This window comes from Ammodytes marinus (genome assembly GCF_949987685.1).
Source record: "Ammodytes marinus genome assembly, chromosome: 16".
Lineage (NCBI taxonomy): Eukaryota > Metazoa > Chordata > Actinopteri > Uranoscopiformes > Ammodytidae > Ammodytes > Ammodytes marinus.
The window spans coordinates 7,245,858-7,267,996 of NC_137220.1; the positions used below are offsets into that span (position 1 = coordinate 7,245,858).

A 22,139-nucleotide genomic window follows, 5' to 3' on the forward strand; every position below is an offset into this window, starting at 1 on the left:
TTATGAAATTAGACAAACTTTACTGAACAAACTTAGTAAAGATAGTTGAGATAAATATTTTGATATAGTTTACAACAAAAAATAATAATTTTTAGCTCATATATTTTTTTTACAGTGCAGCCTCTACATCTTGGCCTGTCTCACCAGTTTTTTCTCTTTGTTTCACATCATAAGTAATAATAAGTGGTGGATTCACTTTCATATTACTGCTGATCATTTCCAAAGCATGTGTTTTAGAGTTTCAAATGTTTCAAGTTAGCCCGCTCTTTCTTTGACTTTTACTACATTACACTGCAGAGTTTCAAACTTTCATAGTGAACACGTCAGTTTTATTTATCAATCCTCATGTCAAAAGTCATATTTTGCCTCAGGGGGACTTGTCACATGTACAGCATAGGACACCTTGTATGCTGTACAACTATCATAATATGTACACAAAATCTGAGTATACAAATAAAGATGACAAATTACAGATACATGTCGATTTTTTAAACATATGTGAATGTCAATGGGTCAGTTAAAGTTCGAGTTATGTTATCATTACCTAGGAATGAATTGGTGTGTAGCCATTTTTAAATAATTAGAAAAAGATATAGGGCTGTGGTTTCATGCATGGTTACGTATTTCTGAGCCAAAGTTTTTTTTCATCTCTCATCTGCTCAGTATTATGGTGAGAATGTTGCTTTCATGTGGCTCTAGAGAAAGTTCCACAGCTCAACGTTGCTGCCTGTAAACTGGAACACTGCCATGACATTCTGTTGATCATGTATGGAATCAGATCGCTCTCTATTTTAATAAATAGTGACACAGAAGGATACACACATATGCATTTTGTGATTTATATTAAATATATTTTTAAATGCACACTTAGAGAGCTTTGCACGCCTCTGCCACAGCATTTGGATTCAATCCAATATCAAATCAAACTTGGACCCGAATCATAAATATTGATATGTATGTTAAATACTCTAGTTTTGCGCTATATACAGGTAGCAGCAGATCATAGATATTCACTGATTTGGACCAGAAGGGATTTCGAAAAAAAGCGTTCTCCAGAATCTCTGACTCCACCTTTAATTTGGGCTGTGCTGATGTAGGGCGTTGTGGGCATAGACATGGATACTAACCCCTCATTCAAACCCACTTACTCATGCCTCATTGAAATGACTGGAACACAGGGTGGGTTTATTCATTATCACGTTTTTCATTTGTCAACAGTTTTATTTCATTATGTCAAATACAGGAATTTCATGTACAGAAGAGCAACGGAACTAGAGAATGAAACAGCTGTACAGTATTTACACGTCGAAACAAAACAAAACAAAAATGCTCTGCAAGAATATCCTCTGGGAGGTCAAATCATAACAAAATATCCATCAACAACAAACAGATAAAAATGACTTACATTAAACACTGACATTAATGCTTTTGGATCATTCCACCTCACACTTCCTTTAAGAAAGTCGTGCTTTATTTTATTTTTTTAATTTTAAATCCTCTCATTGTCTTTTGAAGAACAAACAGAAAGAACACAGCTTAGTTTTAAAATACATTACCCCTTTAATCTCCACTGTTTTTCTAACCGAAGCAGGTAGACACAGGGGACTATCACATAGTCCTTCTATTCGGTCTTATTCAACTCTAGCTTTACCTCTGTGGGTCTGATTGCAGGAGGGCTATTTTATTTATACCCTTTAAAACCTTTTTTTTTTTCTTAAATAATAACAGCAAACAATCCCATTTTAGGACAGTCATTTTAGAAATTGTCCTTTGTATAAATAATACAAACCATAGTCAATACACACTTATAGACGGCATGGCTGTGCCTGTCAATATTCTATAGTTCTTCATAAAAATCTGTTTGGTAGCGATGACCAAATTAGGTTGTGGCCCCTTTCTTTGACTTTTGAGGGAAATCCATCACATTCACATAGTTTAACCCCCCCCTCCCCTCCCCCATCTTTCAATGGGTCAAGAGGTACTTTTATAAAAGGGGCTCAATGATAAAACAAATACTTTTAAAGTTAAAGATCCCACTAACGAACCAACAGTGTCTGTTCTCACTGGAGCTAATGCTACTAGCGTCCGTTGTGTGGTTGGGGATTCTTTTGTTTTCACAAACTCCGGATGCCTCCATCTTTAATACTGCGCATGGCTGTGTGAGTTTGGTTGGTTTTGGTCGGCTCAGGCTGTGGTCCTCCTTCAGGCCTTGGCACTGAGGCTGAGCAGTTCCATGAAGGAGGTGAAGAGGGTCTCCAGCCAGCCCTGGTTAGCCATACACTGCTGCACCACCTCCTCCTGGCCGGGGTCCTCCGCTGCCTGCTCAATACTGTCCGTCTGGGCAAGAAACAATAAGTCAGTTACATGCAAAAGATTGGCCCAAAGTAAACAAAACAAGGACAGCCAAAGATGTGCAGCCTTAACAACTGGCCACACCATATTCCTATGTAAATGTAGTACAACCACATTAGGGTTGTTTTACACAGTCCCTGCATTAAAGGCTCTTGTATAGTTAGGGTGAGACTGTAGGCAAAATCTTTTTCTTTTCAAGCACTTTTTGTCTATTTTGCTTCCATAACATGGCTAGTTTTTTTGTCACTATCCCTAGCACTACCTTTATAGGGCTCTGGTGATCAATTAGCCAAAATGGCAGCATTTAATTTCCCGGTGTAAACATTTAAAACACAAGAAGGAAAGCTGAAATCTGAAACTTTTCATATGTTGTCACCCTCCAGTTCAACTCAACAAAATATGTCCACACCCTCCCTGGATAGGTCAGGTGATGCAATATGTTATCTACTCCATGCCTGGCCTCGTCATTGTGGATATTCAGCAATCTAGCAGGGCGTAATAATAATAATATAACTAAGACATCCTTACCTCCTTTTTGCAATGCAGGAAGGTGTGATACTTGTAGTGGTGAAGGGAATGATACAGACTATAGATCCGACAGGTTTCAATAGATATCTTCAGATCCTGAAAAGGTTTGTCAGACAAAAGAGAGTGAGTTTTGGCTTTCTAGGTTTTTGCTAACTAATGTCCAGAACATACACACCAAGTTTTGCTTACATCCAATAATTTGCTTTTTATTAGTCAATTAACACAGTGCTATATTGAGATTTGTCTATTTGCATTTCCTCTCTCACACCACACTCCAGAGGCGGTCTGTGCACAGCCTTGGTTGTACATACTAAGTCATATTGTGTGTTTGCTGTTTAACCTTTGTCAAGTCAAGTCACTGAATGGATGGTATATCTGCATCCTGTCTACTGCCAGTCTATCCTATTATGCATCTTGTCTGTTCAACGTGTTCTTGGGATTATCCACCATCCGGAACAATGCACAATGGGAGAAATGTGATGTCATCATAGCCATGCGTTTATTCTGACCTGTTGCTTAGGAATACTCTTCTTAACCCGGTTGAGGGTCTTGCGATTGTAACCTTCTCCACCGAGGTGAACTCTCACGGCTCCAGATTCCAGCGGGTCTGCCGTTATTTTGGGGAAAATATGTAAAGCCTCCTGTAGAGAGGAAATCAGAAATGCATGAGATAAAGCTCCAGTTCAATTTGGACTCAGAAAAATAATAAGTACTCTGCAGGAAAAGACCAAGTACAGCACCAAGGTATTTATTGTAAATCGTCATCAACAGACTGTCACTTATAAAGCTATAGTGTGTAACTTTTTCACATGAATGAATGCCGGTTACATTCAAGCCACCACCAGGTATGTTGACACAAAGTTGATTAAGCCTATCATCTCCACTAAACGTTCTCTGTATGCTAGTGTTAACAAACCAGTGTAGCTCATAAAAAACCCAAGAAGCACCAAGAAAGGTTTCAGTTGTTGATTCTACTGCTAAGAAAAAACCTGGACGTACAACAGAAGTTATAAAATCTATGCACGATCACCGAAAGGCTAACTTCATTAGGATGCGCCGACAGTGTTGTTTTAATTTCTCAGAATTCCTCGACAGAAGTTACGCACTATAGCTTTAACACAATGTTATTAGAGAAGTGCTTGTAAAACAAACGTGTAGATTTACCTGGTGCTGAGCACTCATGGTGACTCTCCTCAACAACCTCTTCTTCTGTTCACTGAGCAGACTGTCAATTTTCCTCATGGGTGGGAGGTACAACTCATCTGAGGAGGTCAAGCAGTACAACACTCATTTACAGTTTGCAAGGTTTTGCTGTCCAGTCCACTTGTGCCTCGTTTCCACTGAGCAGCATAGTTTGGTTCAGCAGGGCACAAATGTAAACGGACTAGTATTCATTTGTTTGTACCTTGACATGTTTCGACTACTTCCTGCAGCAACATTTAAGTTAATCTATCAAGTAAGACTAAAATAACCTTTTTGAAATAGCTATGTAACGATGGTGACATCATAGCAGCGGGGACACTGTGTAGATTCATTCTATGAATAGTAGAGGGGATTGGGGGGGAGGGGAGGGGCAATGTGTTCTAAACTCATTCACACTTTAACTGAAGCCTTTCATTGAGTGCTCACCTTCAGTGTCCTGCAGTGCTTGGATCATGTCAGGGTCGAGGGCTGTGCTGACCAGCATCTCCACGTAGCTCCTGAACATCTCCCTCGTGGCGCGGTTGTTAAGTCCACCCCGCACGGGCCCTACAACAAACACACGCCACAGTCAATACAGCAAACATTGACCCGGAGAGATTTCTGAATAAGTTAAGTAACACATATGCATCTCTCTCTCTCTCACACACACACACACACACACACACACACACACACACACACACACACACACACACACACACACACACACACACACACACACACACGTGAGGACAATCATTGACTTAATGCATTCTCTAGCCCCTTACCATACTCATCAGAACTAAATGCTAAACCCACTAACCCTAACCTAAACCTAAACCTAACTCATACCTGAACCTTAAAAGTCTTAAACCTCAAACTGGTCTTTGAAGAAGTGGTGAGGACCAGGCAAAATGTCCTCACTTTACCAACATATCCTCACTCCCATGGTTAAAAAGCATGGTCCTCACAAAGACGCATGTACAAGTACACACCAAACACATACACACACCCACACACGCTCACCTTCGTCATCACTGGGTGGAGAGGAGGAGGACTCGGAGGAGGAGGATGAAGGCACCTCCTTCAGCCACTTCTTCCTCTTCTTGGGCGGAGGCTCCGTCTTGTCCTGTGACGTCCTGGCTCTAGACGGACACTCCACCTTCTTCTCTCCTCCTCCTCTTACTCTCTTCTCCTCCATCGTCCGTGCAATCTCTCTCTCCCTTTTCTCCTTCTCCTGAACCCTCTGCTTCTCTCTCTCCCTCTCTCTCCTCTCCTTCTCTCTCTGCTCCAGCTCCTTCTCTCTCCTCTCCCTCTCCTGTCTCTCCTTGTCTTTGCGCTCCCTCTCTCTCTTTTCCCTCTCTTTCTCTCTCCTCTCCTGCTTTTCCCTCTCCTGTTTTTGCTCTCTCTCCTTTCTCTCCTGTTCTTTAAGCTCCTTCTCTCTCCGCTCCCTCTCTTTTCTCTCCCTATCTTTTCCCTCTCTCTCCCTCTCTTTCCGTTCTCTCTCTTGTCTCTCCTTCTCCCTCAGCTCCTTCTCCCTTTTTTCTCTCTCCCGCACCCTTTCCAGTTCTCTCTCCTTTTCCCTGCACTCCCTCTCCTGTTTCTCCCGGTCCTCTCTTTCCTTCTCCACCTTTTCCATCTCTTTCCTGTCCCTCTCTTTCTGCACCCTCTCTTGTTGTTCTTTCTCCTCCCTCTCTCTCAGCTCCTTCTCCTGTCTCTCCTTCTCTTCTTGTTGTTGTTCTCTCTCCTCTCTCTCCCTCTTCTCTCTCTCCTTCTCAGCTCTTTGTTCTTTCTCTCGTTCCCGCTCTCTCTCCTTGTGTCTGTCCTTGTCCCTTTCGTCTCGCGGCGGGGTTTGACTGTGAACACTGGGCAGCTGTTTGGGCAGGGACTGGCGCCTGGCAAATAGTAAGTCAAAGGAGAACGAACCAGTGAGTAAATAGAGTTCAGTTTTTGATAGCTATACTGTTGTTCAGTGTTGGGCAGAAATAAATATTATAGTAACGCGTTACTAAGAATTTGTAACTATTATATTTACTTTTTTTTTTTTATATATTATTTTTGTAATTTTAACATAGTATATTTCCAATTAATATCAGTTCATAATTAGGCCACTACCTCGGAAATACAATGAGAAACATAACAAAATTCTTACCTCAGAGTCAGACTGGCTCTATGCCACGGCTTTCGGGAACACACTCTGACGTAATCTTTTTTGTTGACGTTCTCCAAGAACTTCACATACAAACGCTGGTAGCGCATTTTGGCATCACCAAAGTAACCCAGATACTGAGGGAGGAGACATTGAGAATAAAACAATTACAGATAAGTAAGCAGTTCTATTCTATGTGGGGGGGGGGGGAATAAAAGACCTTACACACTGGATAAAAGTGAGGATCGATCCAACTGAACAGCACTATCTAATGTTCCACAGTGCAGTGAGAATGAATTGTCTGAATTCTGATCATTTGAATATTATGCTGTTTAGCTTCTAATGGTGAACACTGCTATTAAGGAAACACTGATTTATCTCCTGAAAGCAGAAATGAGTTTGAACCAAGTCAGAAACAACAGAGAACCATTTAGTAATGATCCAACTTGTGGGAGTCATGTGTTAAATGTATGCATGTTGGAAAACTCACATTACTGGTTGCACAGAACTGCCTTTGACCATCTTTGATCTCGGGGCTGAATTTCTGGAGCAAGGCTTTCTGCACCCTCCAGATAGGCGGGGGCTCCCGGCCTGTCTGCAAGGCCATCTGGTGGTACAAACAAACACAGTGTGTATATATATATTATTGCATCATGAGTCATGACAAGTTATTATATACTGTATGTAACAGGGTCAATCAACTTTTTTTTACCAGAGGCTTTTCTGCACCTGTGATATATGCACACAAAACACATAAACTTCTTGCGAGCTGGGGGGTGGGCGGGGGGACTCACCTTAAGTGTCCCGATGTCCTCTGTTCGAACCACAAACTCGTCCCTTTCGCGGAAGATTCCCTCTCCTCCGCTCTCGCTGTCCTCTTCTTCACTCTCTCCGGCGATGGCGGCGTCGGCCTGCTTCTTGGCCAGGTGCAGAGAGGTGAGGCGTTGGGACGCCGGGGCCTCCTCCGGGGTGGGGGGCGAGGGGGGAGGAGAGGAGGACTGGGAAGAGGAACAGGGTGAAGGCTGGCTGGCCTCAGGCTCCAGCAGCTCCTGATCAGCTTCAGGCTCCAGGTCCTGATCAGAGGAGGACGGAGGGGGAGTGGTGGTGGAGGGAGGGGGGATGGGCTGGACCAGGCTGGACAGTGGGGGGGAGGGGAGGGGAAGGGGGGAAGTGGAGGGGGGTGGGGAGGTGGAGGCCAGTTGGTAGGAAGGCTGCTGCTGCAGCTGCTGCTGCTGCTCTGAAGGGGCATACGTTGGATTGGCCTGGTCATCGTCCAGCTGCATGGGCACCGGAGAGGGAGCGGAGAGAGACAGGGGAGGGAGGGGCGAAGGAGAGGAGGAGGAGGGGGGCGGGGGGGAGATGGACCGGGACGGGGACGGAGGTGCAGGAGCCAGCACAGGTCCTGAAGGGGAATCTGTATATTCAGGACAGAGGTGGAATTAGAATCGTTATGAGGGTCATGGACTGTATATAAAGAGGTAAGGACACATCAAATGTGTTCATTACATCTGATAATGACCAAAGATGATAAAATAGGGGATGATGCATTATTCAGCAGCAAGCCATTCAGTTAACATTCCTTGTTAAAAAAAGTTGTAAAGAAAACTACAGAGGCATACAGACAGTAGAAAACAGATTTGAGATTGAACAAACAGACACATTACCTTCGACTTTAGGAACCTCCAAGATCTGCATTTCTGACATCCTTTCCTTGTTGTCATCCTCCTGTTCTTGCGAGGTGTCCTGCTGCAGAGTGTGTGTGTCTCTCATAAGTTCTTCATTATGGGCAGTCTCCCCTCCATCTTCCTGTCCCTCCTCTCCTCTTTGCACTAACTCCTCTTCTTCCTCCTCTGGTTTTTCTCTCTCTGACAGTGGCGAGGCAGACTGTGGTTCTTCCTTGTCCTGTGTGTGATGCTGGTTGTATGTGAGCGCATCCTCTGCCTGTCCGTCCTCCATACTGGGGACCAGCGGAGGCATGTTAGGGAGAGGGGGGCTGAGAGTGTGCTCCTGTGGGGTAGGAGGGGGGGACGGTGTGGACGGGGATTTGGCCATGGCAGAAGCCATGGCGGCGGCCAGCGAGTGCGGGGTGTCATAGAGGGCAGAGATGGCGGATGAGATGCTGTTCTGCAGGTCCTGGTTCTTGCTGACCTCCTCCTCCTCCTCGTCATCGGAGGAGAAGGATGGAAGCGTCTCCAGGTTCCTCTTCAGCTCCTCGTCCAGAGGTTTGCAGGGACTGGGGCAGACGCTGAGAGCCAGGTCTGAGCCCTGGCCCTGGCCCTGCTCGCCAAACGCTCCCACGGGCTGCTGTAGTGGGGAATGGCTCGGTGGGTTAGGGTGAGGAGGGGATAAGGACATGAGGGATGGAGCCTTCAGAGAGGCTTCCTGCTCACCAGCATCAGGTCCCAGCTCAAGGCCTGGCTGTTTCTTGCCCGTCTTCAGGAAGTCCATGAAAGAGGCCATGAAGCCAGGTTTGAAGTCGAAAGCCTTCTCATCGACCTGCAAAAAAGAGGCAAAATCTCATCAGTTTTATGATGGTGTCACTCTGTGTCTGGCATGGTTTGTCAGTTAGCTTCTCTCTACATTGCATAACAACTGTTTAAACTAGTAATTTGGTCTCATGTTTGTATCATATCTGTCTATATGAGTGCAACAGTAATTAAATTTTTTAAACACTAGGTGGCACTGGAGAAACAGTTATCATAACTTCATCAACTCATGAAGTTATGGTTAGGGGAACAGGTTAGAAAAAACTGTTGCCACTTTACACATCCAGCAAGACACTGCAGGCAAAAACATAGTTTTTTCATGCACTGGTCAATTTTGATTTTTTTTGTCTATTTTGCTTCCATAACATTTCTTCATCAAGGTCTGAAATTTACATGTAGGTGTTTATTTGACTAAACCTTGAAAGTGTGCGTCCATATATTTATCTTACAAAATCATCTTAAAGGCCAATACCTCAACATTTGATTTTTTCAATATTATATCTATTTATCTGTTATACACTTTACTAATGTTTGCAGTGATACAATTGCATCCAATTGTGTTGTACATGTACAATGACAAATAAAGACTATTCTATTGTACATTGTATTTTTTTATTCATAAAATTAAAGAAGGCTGTATCCAAAATCTGTTTTGTAAAAACCTTGGACACTAGTATGTTAAAAGTTAAATAAAGATTTTAACTCTGGCCTTATCGTTCATCTAGATTTTTTAAATGCATGTTTGCACATAATAAAGTTAGATATTGGCAAAAATTAATTAAAAAAAATTATATAAAAAAAAATAGCTTTAATGTCAGTAATCAACTAGCAAAGTTCCATGATGATATCTCTAAGTTTAAAATGTTACGCTATTAACCTGCAGTTGCTCACCTTAAAGGACTCATTCATCTTACATTTGTGAGTAGGAATAAAAGTGAATAATCTTGACTTTGGGGCGCCCTTAGCTCAGTTGGTAGGGCGTTCCCCCCATGGGCCTCGGCCAGCAGCGGACCCGGGTTCGATTCCAGCCCGCGGTCGTTCTCTGCATGTCACTCCCGTCTCTGCCCCATTTCAACTCTGTCTCTACACTATCAATAAAGCATAAAAATGCCCAAAAATATATTTAAAAAAAAAATTAAAAAAAAAGAATCTTGACTTTTACATGATGCTGACATTTCCCTCAAAGCTATTCAAACTATACTGGTCCTGGGCACTAAGCTGTAGGTGATAGAGCGTAGCAGACAGCAGGTGGCAGTAAGGATCCTGCACTGAAAAATTTAGTAACCGTGGCAACAGCTGCCCTGGTAACAGCTATCTCTATCCTCTCTCTTTTGTCAGTCAGAAAGAGCTGGCTGTCAGTCAACTATAACCTCCCTCTGTCTCTCTCTCTCTCTCCAAACCTCAAATCACAGAATCATGACCGAAAATGAAAATATTGGGATTTTCTTTCGACTAAAGACTGATCCACCAAATCATTTCTTGCATGTGGTATTAACAAATGCAAGGGCAAAATGCTTTCTTTTCACACAGGTATTGGCATGAGTGTCTATAGGCACCTGATGTGGGAACAAGGTAGAGAATGTGTGGCTCTCTCTACCAGAGGTTTGGGTTTGAATGGATGAGGCATGAATTATATATTAAGCTCCCGGCTTTGCTTTTTTGTAGAGAGTGAGAAGCAACTTACTGGACTGGAGAGTTTCTGCATAGTAGCCCAGGTTTCATGATTCAGGGGATCATCAATTTCTTTCTTCCACGTAATCTGTGTTATCATCAAAGAAAAAATGCTTTAAAAAACCTATTCAGCAAAGGTGAAGTATTTAAAGAGAGTGTTGCTTTAGTGTGCTTTTTTTATTATTTGAACATCAAATGTTGTTCAAATGTCAGATGTTTTAAATGTCATTATATTTTTCCTATTACCATAGTTAAAATAAAATATGTTTTCCAATCATTTACATTGCAGCATCCATATTGAACACATATTGAATCCCCCTCTTTACTGTTCAATAAACAGTAGAGAGGGGGATTGACAATGTTTCCCGAAGAAATCAATATTTATATAAAATCAATGTATTTAATGATTAGTTGAAAATCCATTGCAGTCAGTAACTGGCTGAGGTAAACATCAATAGACACTGGTGATGCTCTTCCATGTCTGTACTGCATTTTGCCGTCAGTCTGGTTCTGAACACATGCTCCATTGCAAATGGCCATTCAAAAGCATTACAACGTACAGTATGTCCCTACAAAAAAACCTTGTGGTTGCCTTGGCTGTTCTATATAAATTATAAGGGGTCATTGCTCTGCTGCATTGTTCTAAAATAGCGGGACTAGGTTTTGTAAAGGGCTGAGTCCTACAGATGTAAACCCCATCCAACATTCTCAAAGCTGAGTCAGCACACTAACCTCAGTCCATGGTTTAATGTAAAACCCAACTACAAAGACGGCACAAAGAGAGGATATCTGTTCAAATACCAGCTGACCGAACTGTATATCAGTTTGGATTGATTTGGAAACATAAGACACCTTCACTGTCAAACTGATGGACCACAGATACAGTTTTCCCACTGTTGCTGCGGAAACTAGCTTTCATTCTTCTCGTGTGTGCTCTTTACCTCTCCAGCTCTCTGCTGATGTTTTGTCATCTTGTCTTGAGAGTGGTTCAGCTCATTCCTGCTGATTTCCATGGCAGTGCTTGGTCCAGGACTCAGGCCCAGAGACGGTGCCGACCCCACTGATCCATCAGAGAGAACTTGCTCAGTGCTGGACAGTGAATCTGTCCTCAACAAGGATTCTGTTGGAAGCATGGTGGGAACGGGCAGTTTGATCTGGGAGACAGACAGGATGGACAGATTAAGATATTTAACAGGACTTCCAGTATAAAGTATGTCACTTTTTTTTAATTGGATTCTCTGTAGCTTGTCTTTTAAATCGAGTCTGAAGACTTTTCTGTTTCCATTTTAAATGTTTTACTTATTTTCATTCGCTTTTAAATGTCTTCTAGTGAAGTATGTAAAGCACTTTGAATGGCCTTTGAATTGTGCTATATAAATAAACTTGCCTTGCCTTGACTCCCTAGTATATTTGGAACAGAAGGCACTGTTTTTACCTGATTATTATCATAGAAAACAGAATCTGTGTAATTTGGACATTGCTTTTGACATTTCTGAATGTCATGAACTGTGATTTAATGTATCATCAGAAAACTACTACTTTTTGCAGATAAATGCAGGTAGGAAGTTCATTAATGTCATACTGAAATCAAATTCCCTGGGAGTGACTATATACTGCAACCCAGATGGTCTCGTTTATTACCTTGATAGGTCTGATTGGCTCCTCCTGCAGATGCTGGGTTGGTTGCTGTTGTTGTGGATGATGTTGCTGCTGTTGATGATGCGGTTGCTGTTGAGAACAGGGAATGTGCTGCTGCTGATGATGCAGGTGAAGTTGTTGTTGTTGTTGGTGGTGTGTTGCTTGGTGAAGGTCTGCCTGCTGTCCGTGAAGTTGGTGTGGATGCTGTTGAAGATGCGGCTGTTGGCTGAACTGTTGCTGTTGATGCTGCTGCTGTGGCTGCTGTTGATGGTATGGCAGGCTTGGGGCTTTGTTCATATCTTGATGCATTTCAACAAGCCCATCGTCCTTCCTTCCTCGCCCTCTACCCCGCCCACGGCCCCTTCGACTTTCTCCAGGCACGGATCCTGTCAACCCCCTGCAATAGGGGGGCTCTGGAAGAGGACGTATGCGCGGTCTTCCTCGTGGGCGAGGAGGGCCTTCGCGTTTTGGTTTAGTCGGCTTCCTTCCTCGTTTCTTAGGGCCATCATTTGGGGGAGGTAGTGAAGGGTGTCCAAGGGTAGAGTAGCTGGAGGGCTGGCAGAAGTCCATGTCACCCATCAATGGACTGAGCCCACTTGCTCCTGATGCCCCACCAGCTTTCCTACAACTAGAAACCAAGTCAGGGAGCAGGTCAGGGAGGCGACGACTGTTCAGGCGAATATCAGCTGGAACATCAGCTTTGTCCTCATCGTCCTCAAATTCATACTCCTGAGCATAGTTTTTCTTTGTTTGAAGTTGTGGCTCGCGCCGCTGTTTGAGCAAGTGAAATGAGCTGGTCTTAAGCAGTTTCTTAGGTCTAGAGGAGCAGAAGATAGGTGAGGTCAGACCAGGGGTGCTTGGATTTCCACCCACTCCAACAGTTCCCATCATCTTGTTAACCGAGTCATCCCCTCTCACCGCTGAACCCGATCCCATATTAGGGGTTTGGGATTGGATGAGGCCAAGCTGGTCAGTATTCACAGTGGAGGGAAGTTCATGGGTCTTCAAAGAATCAAGGTCTAGGTGAAGATTGGTGTTTCCTGTTCCTTGAAGGCCTTGACAGTACTGTCCATAGCCTTGATCACTGTGATGACCAACCATATCATAGCCCTCTCCAGCACCTCCTCTTTTTAAGGCTTCCATACTGTCTTGGCCCTGCCCGTGACCCTGGGTAAGGCTTTCTTGAGCAGACTGCCCTGGCCCAGATTCCCCAGCACAGCTTGACTTGTAATCAGTCGGACAAAACATGTCTTCCATCTCAGGAAAGAAAGAGCGGTCTTCATCATGTAAGAGGGAGTCTGGAAAGCAGATGTTTGATAGCTGCGCAAACCGCTGCTGATCTTGAGTCTGTCCTACTTTACCCACTGGGCTCACTGTATTAAACTGGTGTTGTTTGATCTGGTCTAACGTGGAGTGTGACAACTGGGTTGCGGGCTCTCTTGGTTGGGGTTGTTGCTGTTGTTGGGGAGTTCCCAGGTTTCCTGCCATCCGGTGGGAGTGGGGATGGGCTAACTGAGAGTGCGACAGCTGATGGTGAGTGTGTGCTTGCTGTTGATGATGAGCATGGGGGTGGGCATGGCCCTGAGACTGGTTGAGGTGGTGCAGGTGTGAACCCAAATCTGGTTCAGAGAGGAAATCATGGAGATCTGAGGCTGTTTGTTGGGGATGGTGGTGGGGTGTGTGCTGTTGTCTATGTCTGTCTCCACCACCTCTCTCCCCAACCCCAGTTCTGTCCAGTGGCCCTCCACTGTCTCGGCTGTTTGTTCGGGAAAGAGATTGTTCAAGCATGGCTAGCGGTGACACTGAGTTCTGATTGGGTCGGGATTGATCTCTTTGCTGGGCTCCCAGGCTATAGTGGGGATCTATACCCTGGCTCTGGAGCTGGAGTTGCAACTGTGAAGACTGGTTCTGTGGGTGGGATTCCACCACGGCAGACCCTGCTCCTCCACCGGAGCCCATCATGGCCTGCTGGCTCAAAGGATGAAGCTGTTGCTGTGGGGGGGTTTGCTGGGGGTCCATCTTGGTGCGAGTGGTGTGGGAGAGGACAGACTGCAGCATGTGAGTTTGCTGGGAAGGGTCTGGTGGCGAATCCATCATAGAGAGAGGGACCTGGCTTTGTCGGGCCTGCTGAACATCTGGTGTGTTACACATGTACGCGTTGTCATTTGCATCTGAAGTCTTCTTCAGATCCATGTGAGGATGGCTGTGTGAGTGGGGATGGCTATGCTGCGAATGTTGAGGGTGCTGTGTGTGTTGTGTGTGTTGCTGAGAGATTTGGGAGTGCTGAGAGTGTGAGGACACATGGGAGGTGTGAATAGAATGTTGGGAGTGTGAGTGCTGTGTATAGGGATCCTCTCTTCCATAATGGACCATCTCCGACTTGGTCTGCTGCTGTTTCTTCTGTGATATTTCCAACTGACTGTTTAACCCACTTTCATCATCACCAATTGCAGTTCCAGGACCCGAACTGCTGGTGTTATTGGTACGAATAACACTGTGAAGGTGGTAACGCTCTTCTGAGATCTTGTTAATGTCATAGTTCACCCCCTTGCCTTCCCTATCTCTAGCCTGTGGGAGTGGTTGTGGTAGTTGTTGAGGAGGTTGGTGATGCTGGGATGGATGGGGAGTTGAGCCCTGGCCATGTAATAAGTGGTGAATGAGGAAATCGTCATCGTCTTCTTCCTCATCTTGGGGTCGCTCAACTCCCAGCATGTTGGCCTCTGTTTTTGGCTTGGGCGGAGTCGAATGGTAGGACTGGCTCTGCCCTTGCCGTGTATCAGAGAAGCCTTGTGGCGACGGCATAAAAGCGGGAGAAAGAATGGAGGACAAGTATTTGGTGGCCCCTGAGCCTCCAGGGGACTGAACAGGGCGAGCAGAAGCAGGAGAGTGCAATCCAGGGCGACTAATACTAGAATTGATGGAAGGCGAAGGACTGGACTCAGGCAGGTGATAAGAGCTGCTGCCACCATTACCAACACTAGCAGGCCCGCTCCCTGATCCTGCAGATCCAACCCCACTGCCAAGAGCAGAAGCTCCTGATATCTGTCCACCTCCTGTTGATCCTCCAACACCCCCATACCCTAATGAAGGGCTGTCTGCTCTTCTGAGAGCAGGTGAGCCAAAGCTTGAGTCCCCATAGACTATCTCTGCAGAGAATGAGCGTCCCCCTGAGCCTAAACCAGTAAAGGCCTTCCCTCCAGTGCCCCCTGAACCAGAGCTTAGGTCCTGGGCATTAGGTGAGTTGAAACCTCCATAAGACTGGGCCATGTGTGTAGGTGGAGGCTGGTTGGGAGAGCAGGACTGGGCATGTTGCTGGGGAGGGGTCTGATTTGGTAGGCCAGTGCTAGATTTGGCCACAGATGGAGGGACATAGGAGGAATGGCATTGCTTGGGTGCTGACTGTTGAACCAGGGCCGATGACGCCACTGGGAGAGGAGGGGGTGCCAGTGCGGACTGCGGTGGGGGCTGCTGACGAGAGGGTGCAGACAATGAGGCATTGGTTGTTTTGGAGCTAGGAGAGGATGAAGAGGAGGCGGGAGAGGCTGACGGTGGAGCATGCTGGGTACGGGACGCGGACGATGCTGTGACCAAAGATGGGTAGCCACTACTGGAGCTGGAGCTCTTGGCTCCCTTTGTGCCAGACGCGGAGGGGGCTGTGGAGCTAGAAGATGAGGACGTGTACGGAGTTTGAACGCTAGGTCGATAGGTCTTTGACTCAATCCGAGGTGAGGGCTTGGGGTCAGAGGATGGGCTCTGCTCCCCAAGGGGACTGCAGGACAGTCCAGCATGTCGGTGGTGGCTGGCTATCTGTTGGTAGCCCGGTGACCCACCACAACTGACATATTGCTGTAGGGGGAGTGGTGTGGACTGAGCTGGCGAGGAGCGTTGGTAGTGCTTAATGACACTGTCCTGTCGGGAAACTGCCCTCTCTGGAGGCTGAGGTGGAGGCGGGGCAGTGGGCGGCAAGGCTGGTGTGGAAGAGAACATTGAGGCATTATAAAGCTGGGAGGACTGGTTATGGAGCTGGGAGGACAACAGATTGAACTGATGAGGGGACAGGTGGCAACTGGATGAGGTGGAAGAGGCTTGGGTCTGAGGAGGGGCTGTGGGCTCCTGGGAGCCCCGGTAGGCAGCACTTTGGGAAGACAGCAAGCGGTCAAAGCCCAAGCTGGACTGGGAGGGTGTTTTGATGTGTAGCAGGGGATCATGGGGGGATAACAAACCGTTGGAAGTCGGGCTAAATGTGGGCGTGTCCTGCAGGGATAGTGATGGAGTGAAAGATCGTCCAGAGAAGGAACCAGGGTGCTGGTATGCAGAAAGGGCTGAAGAAGAGGGGAAGGAGCCGGAACCTTGAAGTGCCCCTGACATAAACAGCTCCGCTGGGGCCGGTGTATGCATTGCTACAGGACACAACATTAAATCAACAGTGTTGGTTAATGCAAGCCACTTTTCAAATTTAACACATTTCCGTTTGAGACTATAGGCTTTTTTTAAAGCTAAAGTGCATAATTTCTGCTGCCCCCATGAGGAATTCTGAGTAATTACAACAACACTGTCTGTGCATCTACATGAGTTAAATCTTCAGTGATTGGCATAAATTGTATATCTTGTGCTGTAAGTCCAGCAGTTGTTAATGCTAAGTCTTAGCAGGATATTCAACATCTGAAACATTTCTTGGGCCCTTGAGATTTCTCTAAACTCCTGCGCCAGTGTCGGGGGGGCAACACCAGTTTGTAAAGGCTGCCATACTGACAAATACAGAAGGTCAACTTTGCGTCAACTCATGTAACTTTCAATAAAAAAAAATACGCACTATAGCTTTAAATGTATTTTCTATACATGTTTTGGTGCAAACTTCAAGGAACAGACTGACACTCACCAGTCTGCCAAGAGGGAGTACGAAACTGAGAGAGAAGGGAGGAAGCTGAGTGTGGGGGCTGTGGACCTCGGGACTCCAGAGCTGAAATCAGATTCATGACGGAGGGGTCAGGACCCGAAGGGCTGGCATGGTGGAGGCTGGCATCAAACAACCCCGACAGGCCTGACAACAAATCAAAACACTTATTTAATTCAGACAAATCATATCATAGATCATGTAATAATCATGGAACGACTGTTTAAAAGATATCAGATAAGTGATCTCAAAAGTGGTTGAAAGATTCACAATTAATCCCCTACCCTCCACACTAATGTGTTCATCATTTTTGACTTTTGCAACTCCATGTTATTACACCACATCATAAAATCAAACTTACAGGCATTAGTGTTGAAACTAACGTGAATCAAAGTTTTTTTAGTCAGTTGATGTTAGTTTTCTATTCTAATGATTACAAATTATAATGATGTCATAGTAGTTATAGTTAGTTAAGTAATGTTTTAGTAATCAGTCATATTTTGATTTTGGTCAAGAAGCAGGGTACACCTTTGACGGGTTACCAGTCTACCATAGGGACGACACTTAGAAAGGCAACCAATCAATCTTATCCACAGGTAATCAAAACACACAGTGATGTGTGTAAGAAGAGTTCTAAAAATATCTGACATCCAGAATGTTAATAAGAAAAACATCTGATATTAATGAAATAGTTCTTCAATTAAGGCAGACATTTTGCAAATATCACTGTCTGAATATATTATACACTGTATATAGAAAATAAATACAGTTCTTCTTCTTCTTATACCATTCAACAAATCCTTACCAAGCGTGCGTCCGGGAGCACCCCAGGCCGCAGCCTGTCTGGAGCTTGCTGGGTGGTGGTTGGTTGCGTAGCCCTGGAGGGGGTGATGAGAGCCATAGGCCTGCCGGTGGAGAAGCTCTGAGTCTGGGTGGGCAGACCTGGAGCTTCCATACACCAGGCTGAGGAAGACATTAATTAGGTCAGAATGTTGGACCTACAGGTCCTTAGTTGTTACCTGTTAAGGTTGTATCCACACACCACTCTTACTCTTCATCCACAATGTGGAAAATAAGAATACATCTTGCTTAGGTGTAGAATTATTTCCACCTGAAATTGCAGCATTTGTCCGTCCCTTCTAAAAAGCTAAATACTCGTCCTGGAGTTTTCTGCACTAGTACAATTGGCACTTTTGTATTGTCATCCAAACCAATTTTTTTTTTAAGAATATGGAACTAGGAGTTTCCTGAAATCTAGTGCAAACAATATTGATGTCTCAAATAGGCCAATGCATGTTACTCCTGCATATAAACACTAATTTAGAAAACCTATTGAGACATGCTTTAAGATAAATTATATAATTTGCATACAAACATTAAGTGTATATATATATATATATATATATATATATATATATATATATATATATATATATATATATATATATATATATGATTTCCCATTAAACATGTGGTATATGGCTGTTATTGTGATTGTCACAGGAAATTGATCAGCACCATTTTTAGATTGTTCATCAAGGTATAGATTGCCTTTAATATTCATCGGCATCAACAAGGCTTCATGTCACCGAGGTCAAATAAAAATTAATTAAAGCATTTTATTTAAATAAAATGTGCTTTTCTGAAAAGGAAATACAATTAATAAACATATAACAAAGATATAGTTACTAATTTATGAATTAAGCAAGTATGAGAGGAATGTACTGTGACCTAAGAGGACAGAAGTCAGGTAAGTTAAGGTGAGCTCATGTGTAATACAATTAATGATAGACACTTTGTGTGTCTGTGCCCTTATTATAAAGTGTTGGTGAAAAGACCAGAGGCCAACGCGCGCCTGTTTACTTCCATGTCCGTCTTCTCAGTCAGCCCAGCAAACCAATGCTTGTTGGCAGAATTTAAACGCTTTTGCGATACAAGATTTGCTTCCTCTGGATAATAATCATAGTAAATTCTGTCAGTCAACATGATTGCTACAGGGAGTTCTCAGTTTATGTGAGTGCCCAGATTAATTGTAGTTTAGCCTGATACCTCTAACTGAATTCAACCTTTTTAATCAATTAGGCACTTTCCAGCATGGCAGTTCACCTAGGCTGCAGCCAAAAAACAGCAAACAGAACAGGCCCAGTCGTGACAGCGCAGCCACAGTAAACACGGCCGCACCATCGTTTGGGTGTTTTGCCTTTTTCCCCACCAAATAGATTCTGCTCCTGTAAATTTGCAAACAACAGCGTAAATGCTTCAAATAGATGCTGTTTCGAATTTATAGGCTACTAAAGGCACTGGTAACCATTCTTGATTCTGATTGGCTGGCATGCTCTGTTGTTTTCTTCTTACATATTAGAGTATTTAAACAGACACCTCGCTCTGACACAGGTATTTTACGGACATGCAGCTCATTGCATCAGTTAATTGCACAAGCTACATGCAACACTTTTTGAAGTCAACAGCTATCTCCCAACATTAACATTTATAAAACGATCAAAACAACCAAAGAGAAACAATTTCATAATAAGGACAATAACAATGAATTGTTTTTCATAGGGTGCACATCCTTATATCTTACAGGAATGAACCAACGTTTCTGAATATGCCCCATTACTTTTGTGTATTGTACAATACACAACATGAAAATGGGGTAATGTTGTAATATCCATTGCGGATAAATCTGAGCACCTCATAATTTGTCACTCAGGGCTGTTGAACACATGACCTCCAGATGTAAATAAATAAATGAAATGAAATAAAACAAAGGTGTTGCAGTACATTCAGCTGTTGACTAGCTATGGTTGAACTTGGTGACAGAATACCTGGAGCAAATCGTATATCAAGCATGTTAAATCTATACAGTGCCACTAATGTATTAGGCCTAGGCTAGGCTACTTGAAGTAAGTGATAATACACTTGACATGAGGCTTGAGACTTGCTTTCCAGCATTAGGCTACACACACAGGCATGCTTATTATGATGTAACAGTTTCCTAATACATGTCAAATATCATTCAAAATCTTTTCAAGATCTCTTCTATCTTGAAAGGCTTAAATAGGCCTATTGCATATAGGCTTATTAGGCTATTTCAAGAAATCTTACCAAGTGAATTTTCACTTGTTCCTTTGGCAGAACTTATTTTTGAATAGGCATTTTTTCCAGTGTTGTCTTTTCTGACTTGTATTTCAATTAATTCCATTTCATTTTTATACTTTTGTTTCATAAAGTAGAGTAGGCCTATGCCCTGTGAAGTAGCCTACTAGGTTGGGCACTCCTCCTGACATTAGAGGACAACTCGTGGAGCCTGTCGGAAGACTGATGTGGTTGTCAAGGCGACCGCTCTAGCTAACAGGAGCTAGCTAGTTTAGCAGCGACCGAGGCCGCACTTAATTCCCACACACAACAGCGCCGTGAGAGGAAATCCCGCTTCATATGTCATGGAGGGCGGCAGTGTGGAGTGGACAAAGCGTGCTAACAAATAACACCGCCCTATCCTACCGTAGTGGATAATAAGCCTTCTTGCTAGCAGCAAGACGGGTATAGAGGAAAGGAAGTGATGCATTCACTTGTCACATACTGCATAATGCGCGAGGTAACTGTAAATGTAGCCAATACTTGCTGTGGGGATGCCTTTAATGTTCAGCTTTACGTTAGAGACGTATAGGAATTAGCTCAAGTTTAATTCGGTGACAGTGAGGAGGGCACGCATGTCAGTCACGTGACATTATTATTAAGTAGTGTTTACTAATAAGGGGGGGAGGGAGGACGTCGCCTTTGACGTTAGAGCACAACAAGTTCAGTCACGGCGTTAGCCACATTTCACACGTCCGTGAACACGCAAGCCAGTGACGCTGCTATATGCTTTTAGATTGAGCCACATTTCAATGAAGACTTTTACGTAAACTTCCTTCATACAACAGATTATCCTCTGTGTTTTCCGCTTCCCGTGGTAACAGGCTTTTTTGCTCTGCTCTGATTTGTAGCTCGTAGCCAGTTGTTGGTAGGCTACTGGCTGTACCAGCCATCCTTAGCCAGACTGTCAAGCATCTGTAAAGTGGAAGGCGAGACAAAGCAATGCGGTGCTGGAACCTACACATGTGATCTTTCATTTTATTCAATAACAGACTTAGCTCTCAGCGACCCATCCCCCTCGCAGAGCTCTGTCTCCGTATCACTATTAACCTTCCTTCGCATACCTACCATGCATTTTGGAGACAGCCCCCCACCCCTCACCCATACCCCTCCCCTCCTCCCGAATGACAATACGGCTGCTTGTACCTGAGACTGGTGTAGCAACAGCACCGTGCAGCCTGGCTCAATGCAGCGCTTTGCCCGTTGCATTGTTACAAGAACCACTGGTGCAACCCAAAACAGGAGCCCCATGCTTTTGCCGCGGCCGAGGCTTACCTTGCTTTGCCCGATCTGTCGTAACTCCATCCCGTTCCAGCCCCCAGATCTCCGAAGCCCGCCGCGGGATAATTCCTCTCCATGAAAAGCAAAGGGCTGGATGAAGATGGGCAGATAGCTGCTAAGGAGGGGGAGGGGAGGGAGGAATGTCTTCTCTTCTGTGTGCGCTGCTACTGCTGCTCGCTATTCTGTTTCTCCCTCCTGCCTGGCGAGCCTGTAGACTGTAGGCAGGAATGGAGGGAGGAGAAGGAGCGAGGGAGGGAGGGGAGGGGGGTTCACAGCAGCCAGGAGCACCTCCTCCTCCCTTATATTTCACTGTCTATTGTCTCCCGTGTTAAGCGGATGGGCCGTGAGTAGAACAGATGCTGCACATTCATTAGCAGATTTTAGGAAGCCGAAGCTATATTCACATTGTTCCGACTTAAAAGTAGCTTCTCTGTGCCGCCGCTGCTCACTCACTCACACACATCGTAGTAAAGCTATTTTCGCTCATTTTGTGCACAAGACGCCATTTTTAAGAGGAATGACTGGGCTGGCTGGCGTTCATCCTCTCTCCTTCCCTCCCTCACACACATGCGCGCGCAAACACACACACAATTTGTCATGCACAGCAGCGCAGTGTGCAGTAGCACCGTGGAAGAGAGTGAAAGAGCTCAGCCTGTAGCCAGCTGTATTTCCATAATAAACTGTGCAAAGCAGCAGCAAACACACAATGATGTGCTGACGTCCTCCTGAGCTCCAATTCACACACATTTGCTTTTCTCTAGGCCTACTGCCTTGGCAAGTTAGACGGATGAAAGACTAAATGGATAGAAATGAATGGAGA

The 22,139-nt window shown here is 44.6% G+C and overlaps 1 protein-coding gene across 1 annotated transcript; it reads right to left on the reverse strand.

Moving 5' to 3' along the window:
• Positions 1-1,974: 1,974 nt before the first annotated feature.
• Positions 1,975-21,501, reverse strand: prr12b (proline rich 12b). Its single transcript, XM_080044454.1, has 16 exons — positions 21,314-21,501; positions 17,706-17,863; positions 16,886-17,047; positions 12,010-16,406; positions 11,310-11,522; positions 10,382-10,456; positions 7,876-8,707; positions 7,006-7,625; positions 6,702-6,818; positions 6,215-6,348; positions 5,089-5,957; positions 4,510-4,629; positions 4,045-4,142; positions 3,390-3,521; positions 2,881-2,976; positions 1,975-2,337 (listed from the first exon to the last, which is right to left on the reverse strand). The coding sequence occupies exons 1-16, from the start codon at positions 21,394-21,396 to the stop codon at positions 2,203-2,205; spliced, it is 8,241 nt and encodes a 2,746-aa protein (XP_079900580.1). The 5' UTR covers positions 21,397-21,501; the 3' UTR covers positions 1,975-2,202.
• Positions 21,502-22,139: the final 638 nt, after the last annotated feature.

Bases quoted from the DNA above. Each gene is read 5' to 3' on its own strand.
- prr12b (XM_080044454.1), bottom strand. From the start codon at position 21,396: ATGGAGAGGAATTATCCCGCGGCGGGCTTCGGAGATCTGGGGGCTGGA. The intron at 17,048-17,705 runs GTAAGGATTTGT...ATTTGTTGTCAG, and splicing joins TGCTCCCGGACGCACGCTTG to GCCTGTCGGGGTTGTTTGAT. The intron at 6,819-7,005 runs GTGAGTCCCCCC...TTGTACCACCAG, and splicing joins AGGACATCGGGACACTTAAG to ATGGCCTTGCAGACAGGCCG.